This window comes from Pagrus major, chromosome 13 (genome assembly GCF_040436345.1).
Source record: "Pagrus major chromosome 13, Pma_NU_1.0".
In the NCBI taxonomy this organism is placed as follows: domain Eukaryota; kingdom Metazoa; phylum Chordata; class Actinopteri; order Spariformes; family Sparidae; genus Pagrus; species Pagrus major.
Window position 1 is genome coordinate 21,030,161 of NC_133227.1, and position 14,357 is coordinate 21,044,517.

The following is a 14,357-nucleotide window of genomic DNA, read 5'->3' on the forward strand; positions in this document are numbered from 1 at the left end:
AAACCCCTTCCTGTTAGCAGAATGGATCTTTTTAAAGCCAGAGGTTTTTTTCTTATCTATCTTTGTCTTGGCTAGGAGGATAAGCATGTTACAAGTGATTTTTCCACCCGCCTTCCACTGGTTCCACCATCTGAATTTCTGAGAAAACTCTGCAGGCCTCAGCTCCCTTTGTGCTCAACAGCGCCATCTGGAGCTCCTCCTAGCACTACACCCCTGGTGCTGTGTTTAATGTTGCACTGCTTGTTGCTGTGTTGTTTCTTCTGCACCTATGCTAATGTATTTTTATTTTATATATTGTGTTTTCGTGCTAATGCTGCAAACAAAATTTTCCAAAATCAATCCAACTTTCTGTCTGTCTGATAAAGTGACAGTCCGTCAGAGTAATCATTGTTTTAAAAATCCAAATTGGTGTGCCATGTGTGGGAGGGAATTTTCCTTTTTATAAATGCTCATGTTTTACCTTCATGTAGTAGTTTTAGCCAGTATTACACTGTTGGGCAACTTTAGTGGAGCAATTTAAATGATCAGCGCCTTGCTGTCTCGACCAGCAGCGTTGGTAGATGAGAGGTGAAAGTTTCAAAATAGAGGAAGTAATAATCATACCACATGATTCTGATTTCAAACCTCAGCCATTGTTCACCCCAGGCTTAATTAAAGGGATCGTTTGACATTCTGGCAAGTGCATTGGCTCTCTCGATGAAAGTTTAATAAGAAGATCGATACCATTGTCATGTTCGTGAGCTGAAGCCAAGAGCTTGTTAGCTTTAGCTTAGCTTAAATACTGGCAAACGGGCGGGAGGTCTCTCTGTGTCCAACAGTAACAAAACGCAACTATCAGAAAATAGCTGACAAGAGATTTGAAATAGCAGAATCCTGAATGACAGGAAGTTATTAAAGATGAGCAATCAGAGCGATACTTGCTCAGTAACTTTATTCTTTGTATAGCTTAGTGGAGTCTGGAGATGTTAACTTACACAAAGTCAATGAAAAGCTGCAGTGTCAGGTACAAAAACTGAGGACGCAATCGCACAAACGACCTGTGACTCACACGGTCCTAGACAGTACGTGTGCTGCTGTTGGCTACGTGCAGTATTTATCAGACAGACATGAGCGTGCCATCCATGGTCTCACTTTACTCTCAACAAGGAAGCAAATAAGCTTATTCCCCGCTAAGACAAACTGTTCCTTTATGCCTGAACAATAAGTTTATATCAAAGTCTGTCTTTCTGTATCACTAAAATCATTTTTAGGGCCTTTTTGACATCTCTCAGTAGGAAAAGGACATCGATTGACTGATTTTGTTTAATTAATTATGTCTGAGGCTGGCAAGGAGTTTACCAACTCAGCGCTCATTAAATCCTACAGACATGTCAGGTTAATCACAGATATATTATAATATATATCAAAAGTCTAGTCTAGTATTTACTTGTTGAAATAGCCACATAAAACACAACCTCTGAACAAACTTGACTAGTGTTCATAGAGCAGTTCAGTCTCTCTATTGTTTCAAAGGCCTTTTCGTCCTTCATACTGTCGATCGTATACAAATTGTCTTTGCACAAAAAGTCTGTCTAACAGAAGCCAGGAAGGTAAAGCATCTCTCTTTTGGAAAGATGGCTCACTCCCAGGCTCTCTGTAAATCAAAAAGCCTCCTCTTATCTTTTGATAGCTAAAACATGCAAGCAGTGCAGGCACTTGGCTGCCCTAGCACACATAATTCCCATCAATTACTCCAAGAAATACTTCCGTCTCTGTAAATCGAGGGCAGCTGACAAGACACAGACAGCTCTTGGCACAATGGAGCAATTTTATGAATGACATCTGGATAACAAGAACACCTGCACTGGGTGACCCTGCTGGAGCAGAGGAGGGATGACGTTACGGAGGGATTCAAGCGGACCGAGGCTGAATTTGTGTAAGATGTGGACGATAAGGAATTTTGTTGTTTGTGTGCTTTGCCAGGATTTACAGCTGAAACACTGTCAGCGGTTAAACCCGTCTGCACCTGGCAAAATGAGGTTTGTTGATCCAAGGTCATCTGGTGACGTGGTGGTTCAGCAGACTGGTGTTGATGGTCTGGCAAATAACCTTTGCCCCCCATTCTTTTTCCAGCCTTTATGTGTTTTTTGTGCCCTTTAAAAAATCTAAGAAGTGGACAAAAAATGATCTTAACACGCTCAATTTTGTAAAGCTTGGGCAGTTTAAAGTTCAAATTTTCAGCCTAGAGCTACTGAGCCTAGAGCTCTGTAATTTCTGAACCACAGCTGTTTCTACTTTGCCAAAGTGCACAATGCAAAAGAAGGAATGACTTCAGGATATCTGATTTGATGAAAGCAGCAACTGAGAAAATGTATACATGTTTGTCAGTTTCCCGTCACAACATTTATACCCCTTTACGCACGCATGAAAATCTGCTCTGCTCGACTTCCGCGTGTCGCTCTTGTAAAATAATCATTTATGTGAATTGAAAGTGACATTTCCTCCCCTGTGCCCCGTGAAAGATGACCTGAATGGAGCCAATGTCATATCAACTGAGCACCACTAGAGGCCAATATCCATTCAGCTATGATGGGGGTGAAGAGCCCCGGAGAGATGATTCGACACCGACACTGAAAAATAAAAGTTTCCAGTGAAACCAAAGGCTGTGTCAGTTGCTGTGACACGGCTTCCAGGTGGGGTGACCTTCACTTCCTGCTCCAACTGCAAGGAAACACACCGCTGACATGTATAATTAGCCACCACGAGTAAATCATCTCGAGTCTTGCGCATACGCACACACGCGCGCGTCTCGTGTGTTAAATTTAGCATGGCTAAAAGCACGTCTCATGTCAGTAACTGAACATCATGGTCAACTAGGCTTCCTCTCCTCTGTGGCTGTAACCTTTCTGAGACCACGCTCTAAAATACTAAACATGGTGGTTATGTTTTTATTTAGGCCCAGTACGCTCATGAGGGTGAGGTTGAGTTCAAACTCATCTTGATCAAAGTCTAAAAAAAAAATTTATAGAATTCTTCTCTCTAATTTAGACATGTTGGAGAAGAAACAAAAAAAACACATTAAAATCTTACATCTTAAAAGGTCCAGTGTGTAGGATTTAGGAGGCTCCATTGACAGAAGTTCAACAGGCTTACAGAAAAATCTGGATTTAATAAATTAATGAAAATGAAAGTAAAGAAGCTGCATAATGTACTCACAAGTGTAAAAGTGAACATTGTTGGGGCTCAAAAACAGTAATATATGACTTTTAACAGTAACACGATTGTATAATCCACTACCTGGGGCTTCAATACGTTGTGTATTATCTACATAAACTGACATGATGAAGATCTGCATATGTGCTCATATTTCACACTAAACGTTCAGCATCTGCAGAGTGCATTTGAACACTCTCTCAACACAACCTCCTTCTCCCACTCTTTGTTATATTTCTTCCCATATTTCGCCCACGTCTCTGGCACTGTTAGCTAATCGTGCTACATGGTTTAAAATGTCACCCGAGTTTTGTGTTGCATATAAGGGGAGGGACAGAAGGAGCAGCTACACTTGAGTAAAAAGCCCCCCCAAAAAAAACACAACTTCCAACGATATTTTGAAGTGACTTCACAGAAAAACAAGCCTAAAGTTGCTTATAATAAGCAGACTTGGCAACCCTGGCGAAGGGTGTTCAGTTGAGCCAGATGCCACTAAATACCACACACTGGACCTTTTAATGATCCTAGGAAGGGGAGATCTTGTGACTCTTTTGAAGCAAGTGGACTGAAATGTGTATGTAAATGGGTACGTTCCAGCAGTGACAGCTCTCTGTCAGTATATATGACAACACGCTGTAATTTCAAGCTGTTGTGGCGAGCCAGCTGAGAGAAAGTGGTACCCTGCAACCTGAATAATGAGCAAAATGGCTGTTACGTCATGTGATACTTTTACTGGAAGCTTGTTGTTGTTTGTTAAATAGCTCAGAACACAAAATGCACTTTTTACACTTTAATTCCAAACATTTTCCAAGTCAGAGGGTTAAAATTCTTGCAATAAAAAATAATTACTCCACTTCGACTAGAATGAGGGTAAACAAAAAGAAATTACTTTTAGTTTAACGTCAAAAAAAGAAGAAAAATCTCTGCTCTGTACTAATATATTTATAATTTTCAAAGGACAGGGTTTCCAAATCACATCTGGCAATACAATATTTTCTTCTACAGTGGAAATCAACGGGGTGCAAGTGACTAAGACAGGGAGGAGGACTCATCTATTTAACCAGAAACCGAATCCTTGCAGCGTCACCTCTCTGCTGACATACATGTGTCATAAATAGGTAAACTTATTCCCGATTACAGCTTGTGTAAGTATGGACACCCCCTAAATACATGAGGAAAAATGCTGTGGGGGGAAACCCGACCGCTGATCACTTTATACATGTCGTTCTCAACATTTTCAGCCCCTGAACCCCTCCAAAATTTCCCTTCTTTCAGTCTTATATTACCTGAATTATATACTATTTCACAAGGGACACAAAATATTGGTCAGAAAGGTTAAAAACACATTAAATTGATGCTCGAAATATATTATTTCACACTCCATAAATCAACCCATAATCCCAAAATTACCCACTGACCCCTGGGCTGAGAGCCACCCCTCTATACAAATGACTTCATCATATTGAAGACTGGTGAAAAATAACACAAACAACACTGCCCCCTGGTGTCTGCACAGGAGACAGTGCATGCCTCTGCTACTGTACCAACAGATAGTAAAACAGTAAATAAGGCATTAATTTAAACATCACACACTTCATAATTGCAAATAGCACTTGACAGTTCACCACTAACAACTGAAGGGTTTTACAGATTTGTCAGCATTCACTATTTTACACCAAGAGGGGACAACAGACCTCACATTGTCCGAGTCATGTCAAGCAAAGAAGGAAAAAAAAAGTTCTCTTCTCCCTTTTGGATTGGATAGAGCCAGACATTATGTCTCACGGAAAAGGAGAAAAAAAAAAGATGATGAAAACTGATGGAGTGTGAGCTCAATAGATGAAGAGGACTCGGGTGCGGGGCAGGGTGGACAAGGTGTCGGCCATCTTGCGGATTCTGGCGTAGTTGATGAATCCTCGAAGGAAGAGCAGGAAGCCTGAGGAGTGAAAGGATGAGACAGTGAGACGCAACTAGAAGTGCTAGAGGGAACAACATTATAACTCCATGTTAGGACCTGGCTGGAGTGGTAGGTGCGACTAAGAGATCGGACTGGGTCTTTAGGTTAACCATAAACCCTGATGAGAAAAACCTACAGATAAAACTGCTCTCATTTGCAAGGTCGCACAAGATGAAAGTACTAACACACAATTTACCACACATCAGGGTAAGAAGCTGTTTGAAATAAAATTGAACATAACTTAATTAACATAAATAGCATAACATAAATAAGAAATAAAGACTATAGATACACGTCTGTGGTTTTTGCTGAAAACAGATGTCTGCTGCGGCCAAAAACAACACTGTGAGGTGAAAATAGTTATGAAGTTTGTACCAGTTTATTATTATTTATAATTATTTGTCTATTGCCGCAGCTCAAATTGCTGTGAGCTTAAATGAGCTAGGGACATGAAATTTGGCCTAATAACCGGAAATGGCGTGCAAATGCTTCCCAAGAAATATGAGTCAAATCTGCCACATGGTGGCGCTATTTTCAAATTCGATTCAATACACACCAAGTTGGGTATACAGCCTCGTGGGAATAGGATCCACACTTCATCAACAAATGAGCAAGAGCAGTCGAAAAACATGGCCGCTATCAATCAAAATATCCTCAAAAAGGGGCGGGGCTCAGAATGAATCGGCCATAACCCAATAACCATTGGTCCAAACATCATAAAACATCAAAGGTTATTTAGTTATATAGTAACTACTGTATACAGTAGTTAAGGGTTAGGGAAAATTGGATCTACGTATCACTGAAATCATGAATTTAAAGATTACCCTTCATCATTATCTTGTAATAACAGGTTAACTAAGGTCAATTTTCCTGCTGTAACTATAACTACAGCCTATGAAACCTCAACCCTGCTGCAACGGAGCTCCACAGAGCTGAAATGGGTCACAATCAGGGTAAAAAGCATTTTATTCCCAATTTGATTGATTGAAATTGGCTACTTACCCAACACCAGGAACACCCACCACAGCCAGTACTGTCCATCAAAGTAACCCGGGAAGTATGTGGAAAACTAGAAACCCAACAGAACGACAGAAATGACTGGTTAGAATAAATATGGCCTGCAATGGTTTAACTCAAATGAGTCCTGCATTTTTAAAGTGAACGAAGGAAACAGGGCCTTTTTAAAGAGATCTTTGAGGAAACAGTGCAGCGCCAACAAGCCAACCACTACAGAACCAACATTAAAATACCAGAGTGGTGTTTGGGGCTTTTGAGTTGTTTGTGCGTACATAAAACCACATTTTATGTGTTTGTATGTGCGCTGTGTAATGTCTATGTTTGTGTGTGTGTGTGTATGTGTGTACCCTGACTATGAGGATCCACTTGATGAGGGACAGACCGAAGCCTGAGATGGCCCCATAGCGGCCGGCCGCTGAGGTGGTCAGACAGAAAGAGAGGAAGAAGCCGATCCAGTTGAACAGGAATGCCACTGAAGAGAGGATGGAGGAAAAAGATAGTTAGACATCAGTCATCGGAAAAAAAATGTCACTTATTAACCCTATGAAATCAGGCCCCCAACTGGCTGCGGGAGATCGTTGTTTGCATGATCCTGTTTAAACCGATCCAAAATAAAAATGGTAATAGCTAGATGTTCACTTAACGAAGAGAGGAGAGAGGAGAGACAGGTCGACTTTTATCATACCGCTTTAATATTTGTATCCTTCCTTATGCTTTAATGACACACAGACTTTTAGCTTTAATGGTACATACTTTAGGGACATAAAGTATTTTAAGAGAATATGGGAAATTACATCACATGGTTCAACGTTCAGAATTGTTTTTGGATACGTATGTGTTGTGTGTTTATTCATTTTGTGCTCAGATTTAAGGGATATGAAGTATTTTAAGAGAAATCATAACAATAGGCAAAAATACAGATGAAACTATGAAAACGCCTTCGTGCTCTGCTCATAAAAACCTCAAAAACATATCTAAAAACAAAAAATGATATCTTATAAAGTGTTAAAATATTTTGTTCATGTTTCTACATTCAGAATTGTTTTGATTTATATGTTTTGTGTGTTTATTTAGCAAAAAGGAACAAAAAACAGGTCTCAGTTTTGTATTTTTTAAATTTATGTCACAATCGAAATACTTATAGTACTACTTCAATTATTACGATTGATTGACTTACATAACCTTCTAGCTTAGACTCTACAGATTTTATTGATTGGGAAAATTTGGAGATATAAACAGACACAAGTAGACTGGGGAACTAACTGAAAAAAGTGAGCATGAAGATGCCGTCATTTCCTATCCTCAGCTGATCTGCATCTTCAAAGTCGTCTCTGGTCACAAAGTCTTCATCCTGCGATCGAACAAGCGACAGAAGAGCAAAACAAAAAGTGAGCTATTCAGGCGCTCAAACAATGTCATCACAGCAGCACAACGAAGCAGTAGCAGAGCTTTCCAGGGCTTTACTTCACTTCTGTGAAACTTTTTCCAGTCTTCAGATCAGTCAAATCAATCAACTGGATGAATTTTGTTTTATTTTAACCAATTCATACTGGTGTATTTGTAATTCTGGATGTACTATGTAGTGACTTGAGGTCACAGTGAGTTGTGGTAAAGCATGGGTAAGCACCTGCTAATGTGAACCAAGCTTTGTTGGCAACAGAGAGAAAATATAACACAAACAACCAACAGACTAATGGAACCGACACAACACAGCAAGCCCATTGAATTACTATTATTGTCACTTTACCCAAAGGTCTGGAGGCAGTCAAATTCAATGTAGGACATCAGGACAACCAGCAAATCTTGTGTGACTATCTACTAAGCACTAGCTACACTCTACATACACAAACAGACAGAAAGGGCGGGGTGCTGAATACATACACTGAAATACTGAAACATCTGTGTTTTCACACACAAAAACCAGGACCAAATACACTTCCTCTCATCATACACTCTCCAGTTACCTCCAGTGAACTGCGAATTACATCGTCAAAAGTCTCCAGGCGTTCCCTGTGCTGTGGCTGCTGCTGAGCGCAAGGCAGTGTGTGGCAGAGAAACACAACACCAAAAATCAAACAGGGTGGCCCCACATGCAGTAAGTAAGGCATCACAGTGACCACTAGAGGTCAGAGATGTTAGAGCTGTCATTTTTCATTTGATAAGACACTTTTCCTGTCGACTTTGAACAGAAACAAGTTTTCAAAGACACTTAAAAAAAGATTGCTTTCTTTTATGAGCTGCTCGTGACGAGCCTACACACAGAGGTGTCCTGGTCTGGTCTGGTGTCCTTTTTAAACAGCCCCTCGCGCATTTAAAACAGGTTATCGTCATGCTGTAGAAGATGAGGCGCGCTTTGCCCTTCGTCACAAGTAAAAAGGACGACTACATTATAACTGGAAAGGAAAGGGTTATACACACAAACTTTAACGTCTCAAACAAAAACAATATGTCGAGAAAAGGAGCTACACTTTCAAATGTTCTATCAGTGAAAAAGAGTCTAGAAACATGTAGTTGCAGCCGTGGAGAACTGCATCATCAGACTATTAATGTCTTCCTCCACAACACCCACAGCTTTTTGAATGTAGGGCTGTACAGAGTGTCATTTTCTTTTTTAAATTCAAAGCTGTTGAAGTTTTCAAATAAAGCTCAAATGTCTGTTTTCACAGAATTGAAATTGAAAGCAAAGTAAGAGAGGAGATTTCACTGGAGTGAGAAATCCAGAGACTGCATATCATAAACAGAAAACACAGTGGGAGTACCATTGGAAACACTGGAAAATACATTTTAAATACCTCCTATAATTTGTTTTAGTCTTAAGCTCCCTCCATGTTTCATATACTACACTGATATTTACTCAGGTCGAACAAACCCAGGAGCAAAGGGGCCTGGAGGATTGAAGCATTCAGAAAAATGTCTGGCACCTGTGAGCATTTGTGAGACAGACTGGTATTACTAAATATCACTGAATGCTTTTTAACATGAGTGATAATAAATCATTTTCTGTTGTTCAAAGCAGCATCGAAGGCTGACAGCGGTTCACGTGGGAAATACTAAGAAAGAAAGTCGCATAAGAAGTTCTGAAGACAAAACAAAAAGAAAATTTCCGCTGCGTACTTCCTGCCTCGCAGACAACACAGGAAGCGTTTGGGCACAAGCTACAGTGTGTGTCTATGTGCGAGTGTGCACACTGAATGTGACCACATGCAAAAAAAAAAAGAAAAAAAGAAAAAATGAGACACTCACTCTTCCGGTTACCAGGGGAACAGAAGTCTCAGCCTTGGTTCTTTCTGCTTCATCATAGGAAGGTAGCGTAGTCGCAACGTTGTATGATGGAGGCTTGGGGAAAGGCCCGTCCTCCTTGTAGTCAAAGTAGGCTGAAGACGAAATAGCACAGTTTCAAACACAAAAGCAGAGGTTTTACTGGTACACGGTCTAATTTTGTATTTCGACAGCTGACAGCTGCAACATGTAAAGCCGCTATTTAACAAGTGTTTTTGTTCATGCGCTTGTGGAAACAGACTCAAGACTTAATGAATAATGAACTCTAAACTAGACTTTATTACCGATCCCCATGGACAACCAACTCTTTGACCTTATTAGATTATCAAAATATAACAGAGAGTATGGTCGCATGGTTAGAAAGTGAAAAACTGTCGCACACTCTGGCTCCATGTGCAGTTTGCTTTAATTAGATGATGCTTCTGCCCCTCAGGCCTTCTTCAAGATCAAGACGCACTGAAATACATAGAACCATGTTATATAGGCCACCTCCCAGTAACACATGAGAGATCTAACAATCAACCTCTAATACTAATGTGGGAACAAACAATCAAGAAGCCGACTGTGACTAAAAATAGACAGTGACAGGATGAACACTATAAACACCTTTATCCACATATCCTCGAGTGATATGATGTAATATGAGTCAGCTATTATAACAAACTAAGAGGCTTTCTGAAAGCAACCAGCTTTTGTTGAAAGAATGAATCCTGTGAGTTTGGTCTCAGTCCAGTTTATCCTCTAATGAGGGATCAGAGTTATCAAAAACAATTATGACTAGAGCCCGACCAATACTCCATTTTTTGGGCCATGGCTGATACCGATATTACTGGAAAAAAATTCAATTATCGTTATATCAGCGTCAGGATGTCTTACAGTTTAAATGCAACAGTCTCAAATGACAGCAGTGCACAAAAACAGTAAACTTTCATGGGAATTTAAGTATTATAAACTAACCCAGGTATCTTTCTCTCTATTACAATCTCTAAGAAACTGAGATATCAGCCGGGCTCTAATTATGAGGTCTCCGACTGCCACTTTTTCCAAGTTAAAATGACAACACATCAGCTGACACAAAGTCATGTTATTTCCACGAGTCAAGTGATGGCACACAACTTGACAACTTGGCTGTTGTGGGTTTGTGACTCTACAATACCAAAGATTTTTTAAGGAAGTAAAAGAAGCATCACTCTGTCCAACTACGAGCGGACTGGGTGTTTCAACTTTATATAAAGTTCTTAGACGTGCTGGTTACTGTGTCTGTGCACACATTTTGTTTTATTATAATCAGGCATTTGTTCAACCAAAAAATATTCTGTTTTCATTCTATTAAAGGTCACTGTCACTGATAATAATAATAATAATAATTGTGTAATAACTGGTGGAAACGATCTTTTTTAGACGATTTAGAAGGCTTCACTTAAATTAAGAGAAAAGTGTTCTCTCAGTTAAACTTGTATTCATATCTCATCAATGATTTAAGCTGATCGGCTCTATAGTTTTATATCAGGACCTTCAGCATATGGATCAAGAAACTTGTGAAAAACAAGGTGTGCCAAATTTAGTAGGCTACAGCTGTTATATCAGATACATATTTAATTAACATTTAGGTAAACATTAGTATCAGCAGATAGGAAGCAATTACTTCTAACCTATCTATACATCATCCTTTTGGAGATGCAAAGTTTATACTGCAGTCATAAAAGATATCAATATTCATATCCCATACTGCGCAGAACAACACATATATGATTCGCCACAGCAGCAGAGAAACATCTGGATGAGTCACGGTCTTACCAGCATTGTCCGCTGCGATGCTGCTGTATGGGGGTGGAGCATCAGCTGCTACCTGTGGATTCCCCTCTGGGTCCTCCTCATTGGGCAGCTGTGGAGAGGAGAGAAAGCACTTCCTTGTTCATATAAAGCTACAATACTCTGGTGGCAACACTGGCTGCTCTCCATCTGAAACACATGCTTTTACCAAAAAGGAGCTTTACACTTCCTGCGTAGTGTTCAATGATTATCGCAACACCCTGGCCTGCTTACAAAAACTCACAAGCTCAGCATCAATAAAAATGATCACAAGCCAGGAATGGAAACCCTGACCGCATCAAACACGCTTTTCAAGCACATATGAACATTGTAAAAGAGGAAACGAGCACCCACCAACCACAATGTGTTTCTCGTTTCTCCTTGGATCTTTTTCTCTCATTAAAAGTAGGAAACACGTGAGGAGGGCAATCGATTAAAAGACACAAGATCACAGGTTTTTTTTTTCTGTCCCCTCAGACACTGAAGCCAGATTCAGCTATTCCTTACTCCTGAATCAGCTAAACAAGATTTGCAAACCAAGCACATTTGATCAGTTAACAAGAGTGTCTGATTTCATTGAGGACTTTGAAGTGGTACTGACTACCAAGTAGTCAATCTGCAAAACTGGGTTTGCAGCGGTATAAATTACAGATTCACAACACCTTTTGTTCCCTTTGGTGCGGGTCACACGTAGTTTTACAGGTCCTTTGGCCCGGATGATACGGCCTTATAATAATATTGTGATATTTTTAAGCTATATCACGATACACATTATACATCTCAATATTTTAAATGTCTTCAAAAGCACTGACAAAATCAAATTACATGATATTTTTGACCAAATACCTCAATATCGATATTGGGACAATACTGTAGGGAGATTTTTTTGATAAATAATCATGAGTAATAACCAAAATAGCATCACTTTACTGTAATGCAGCCTTTAAAACCTGAATAAGACACCACTTTTCACATAACATGATGTAACGATATCTAAAATAAGACATTCATCTCATATGATAATGATGTAACAGGTCCCACAATTTCATATAATTTCCTATAAAAGGAACTGTTTGCCCCTCCTTAAATTCATGAGATTACATTACAGGGTAAATAGGGACAGTAATAACAAGTAAAGGGAACATTTCCAATGATTTAATTCAAATTAACTACAATTTACTTGCTAGTAAGAGAGTCTTAGTCGGTCTGATCACCTGAACATGCAAAAATATGACATGTCTACACGCAGTACCAAGTGAAATAACTGTTTACAGCAAATAATTAAGAAGTAATAATGGGTACGTAGCTGTCTGCCCTACCAAAAGCTAGCTAAGCAGGTTAGCTGGCGGATTTAACAGCTAAGCTAGCAGGATGACGAGCAACACACCCACCGCTGCAGGTCATGTGCTGTCCAAACATTAACATATATCTAGGAGAAGTGTCAGGTGTGCGAAGTTACACCTTTCCTGTTGACGTAAGTGTCCAACAATGCCAACTAGCTGGGACATTCATAGCTGGCAAGCCTTCAACCAGACATAACTCAACGCAACACACCCACAAACAATCGGAGACGAAAGTCCACATTCACGGTACGTTAGCTCGAACTAAAAAAAGCTAACGAGGAGGCTAATGTTAGCTAGTCAGCGTGCTGTATTAAAAAGCCAGCTTCAGCCGAGGATAATAACAAAATTAATCGCAAAAATGGCTTAAATGACGACACTGACATAGAGCTCTGTTGAACAGGAACCCGTCACCGTCAGGAGGGTGACACCATCACACCTGACTGAGCGTGAGCGCTGGTACAGCCGCACAAGCTGCCGTCAAAGTGTTGTGTTAAACCTTTAACGTGTTAGCTAGTCACCGATAGTGTCCTCGTACCTGCTGATATCGGGCGCTCGGTTCGGCCATTCCGACTTGAACGGCTGGTGATCGACAACGGAGAAGGTTCACGCCGCCGAGACACCCAAACGAAAACGAAAATTATATAACAGAGCACAAACTGTAAACTCAACGCTCCCTCGCCACAATAAACCCTCTGTCTCTCTCGACTGCGCTCAAAACGACTGTGAAGCTCTCGGGTTGGTTAGCGTACAACACAAGACTTCCTGTAAGCGTTTTAAAAAATAAGATCCATTATTGTGGATCATAGGCAGCAGTTTTAAATATATAGAGTGATTTTTTAGTGAAGTACAAATAGCCTGCATTATTACTAATCTGTGTATTAAGTCATCTCTTCCTCAAGAACAACAGATATTTGTTTTTGTCCTAAAAAATCGACATTTCCGGCGCTTTTATTGTGAAAGAAAACGTTTCCAGTTTCTTCTTCGTTCTTGCTAACTTGACGCACGTCTTGCTCACCAAGTGATTGACGTCATTGGCCACAACAAACCCTCTACCGCCCCCATGTGGACCAAAGTGAAACAGCACGGACATTAAAAGTAAAAATTATGAGAAAAGAAGTCATAAATATGAGATAAAAAGTCAAAATCATGAGATAGAAAGTCATAAATATGACATAAAAAGTCATATTAGAAAAGTCATTATTAGATTTAAAAGAAATTCGAGATTAAAAATCACAATTATGAGAAACAAAAATCATCAGTCAACATTTATCTAATAATTTAGAGTTTTTATATCAGAATGTCGACTCAGAATTTTAATATCTACAATATCAATGACTCAGATATAAAACTAAACATAACTGAATAAACAAGCTGTTCTCAGAGGAAATTAAGCTTCCCAGATCACTGTTTGAAGCTAGAAAGGTGGCAGGGTCCGCCACATATAAACAAAGTAAAACAGTATGAAACTGTGTTGTCCTTTAAGGTGAGTTAGTTTATTCAGTCACGAAAACAAAGAGAGTTTGTTTATTTAGTTTGCTGAGGCAAAAAAAAAGAAGATTTTTCTCTTCTAATTAAAATGTCTTCCCCAAAACTACATAGTGCACCTTTAACTCATAATTAAGACTTTCTTTCTCATAATTATGACTTACCACGGGAATATTTATTTTTTTATCAAGGCTACGTTTTCATCTATTTTGTAATTTCTTTGACTGGCAGAAAAAAGGCTTCCATACATTACTGACAAAATTAACTAGAAG

The 14,357-nt window shown here is 39.6% G+C and overlaps 1 protein-coding gene across 1 annotated transcript; it reads right to left on the reverse strand.

Annotated features, from left to right (window-relative positions):
* Window positions 1–3,969: 3,969 nt before the first annotated feature.
* LOC141007027 (NEDD4 family-interacting protein 1-like) lies at window positions 3,970–13,324 on the reverse strand. The gene is made up of 7 exons (XM_073479349.1): window positions 13,136–13,324; window positions 11,243–11,330; window positions 9,410–9,540; window positions 7,430–7,517; window positions 6,514–6,638; window positions 6,152–6,218; window positions 3,970–5,128 (listed from the first exon to the last, which is right to left on the reverse strand). The coding sequence occupies exons 1-7, from the start codon at window positions 13,163–13,165 to the stop codon at window positions 5,025–5,027; spliced, it is 633 nt and encodes a 210-aa protein (XP_073335450.1). The 5' UTR covers window positions 13,166–13,324; the 3' UTR covers window positions 3,970–5,024.
* Window positions 13,325–14,357: the final 1,033 nt, after the last annotated feature.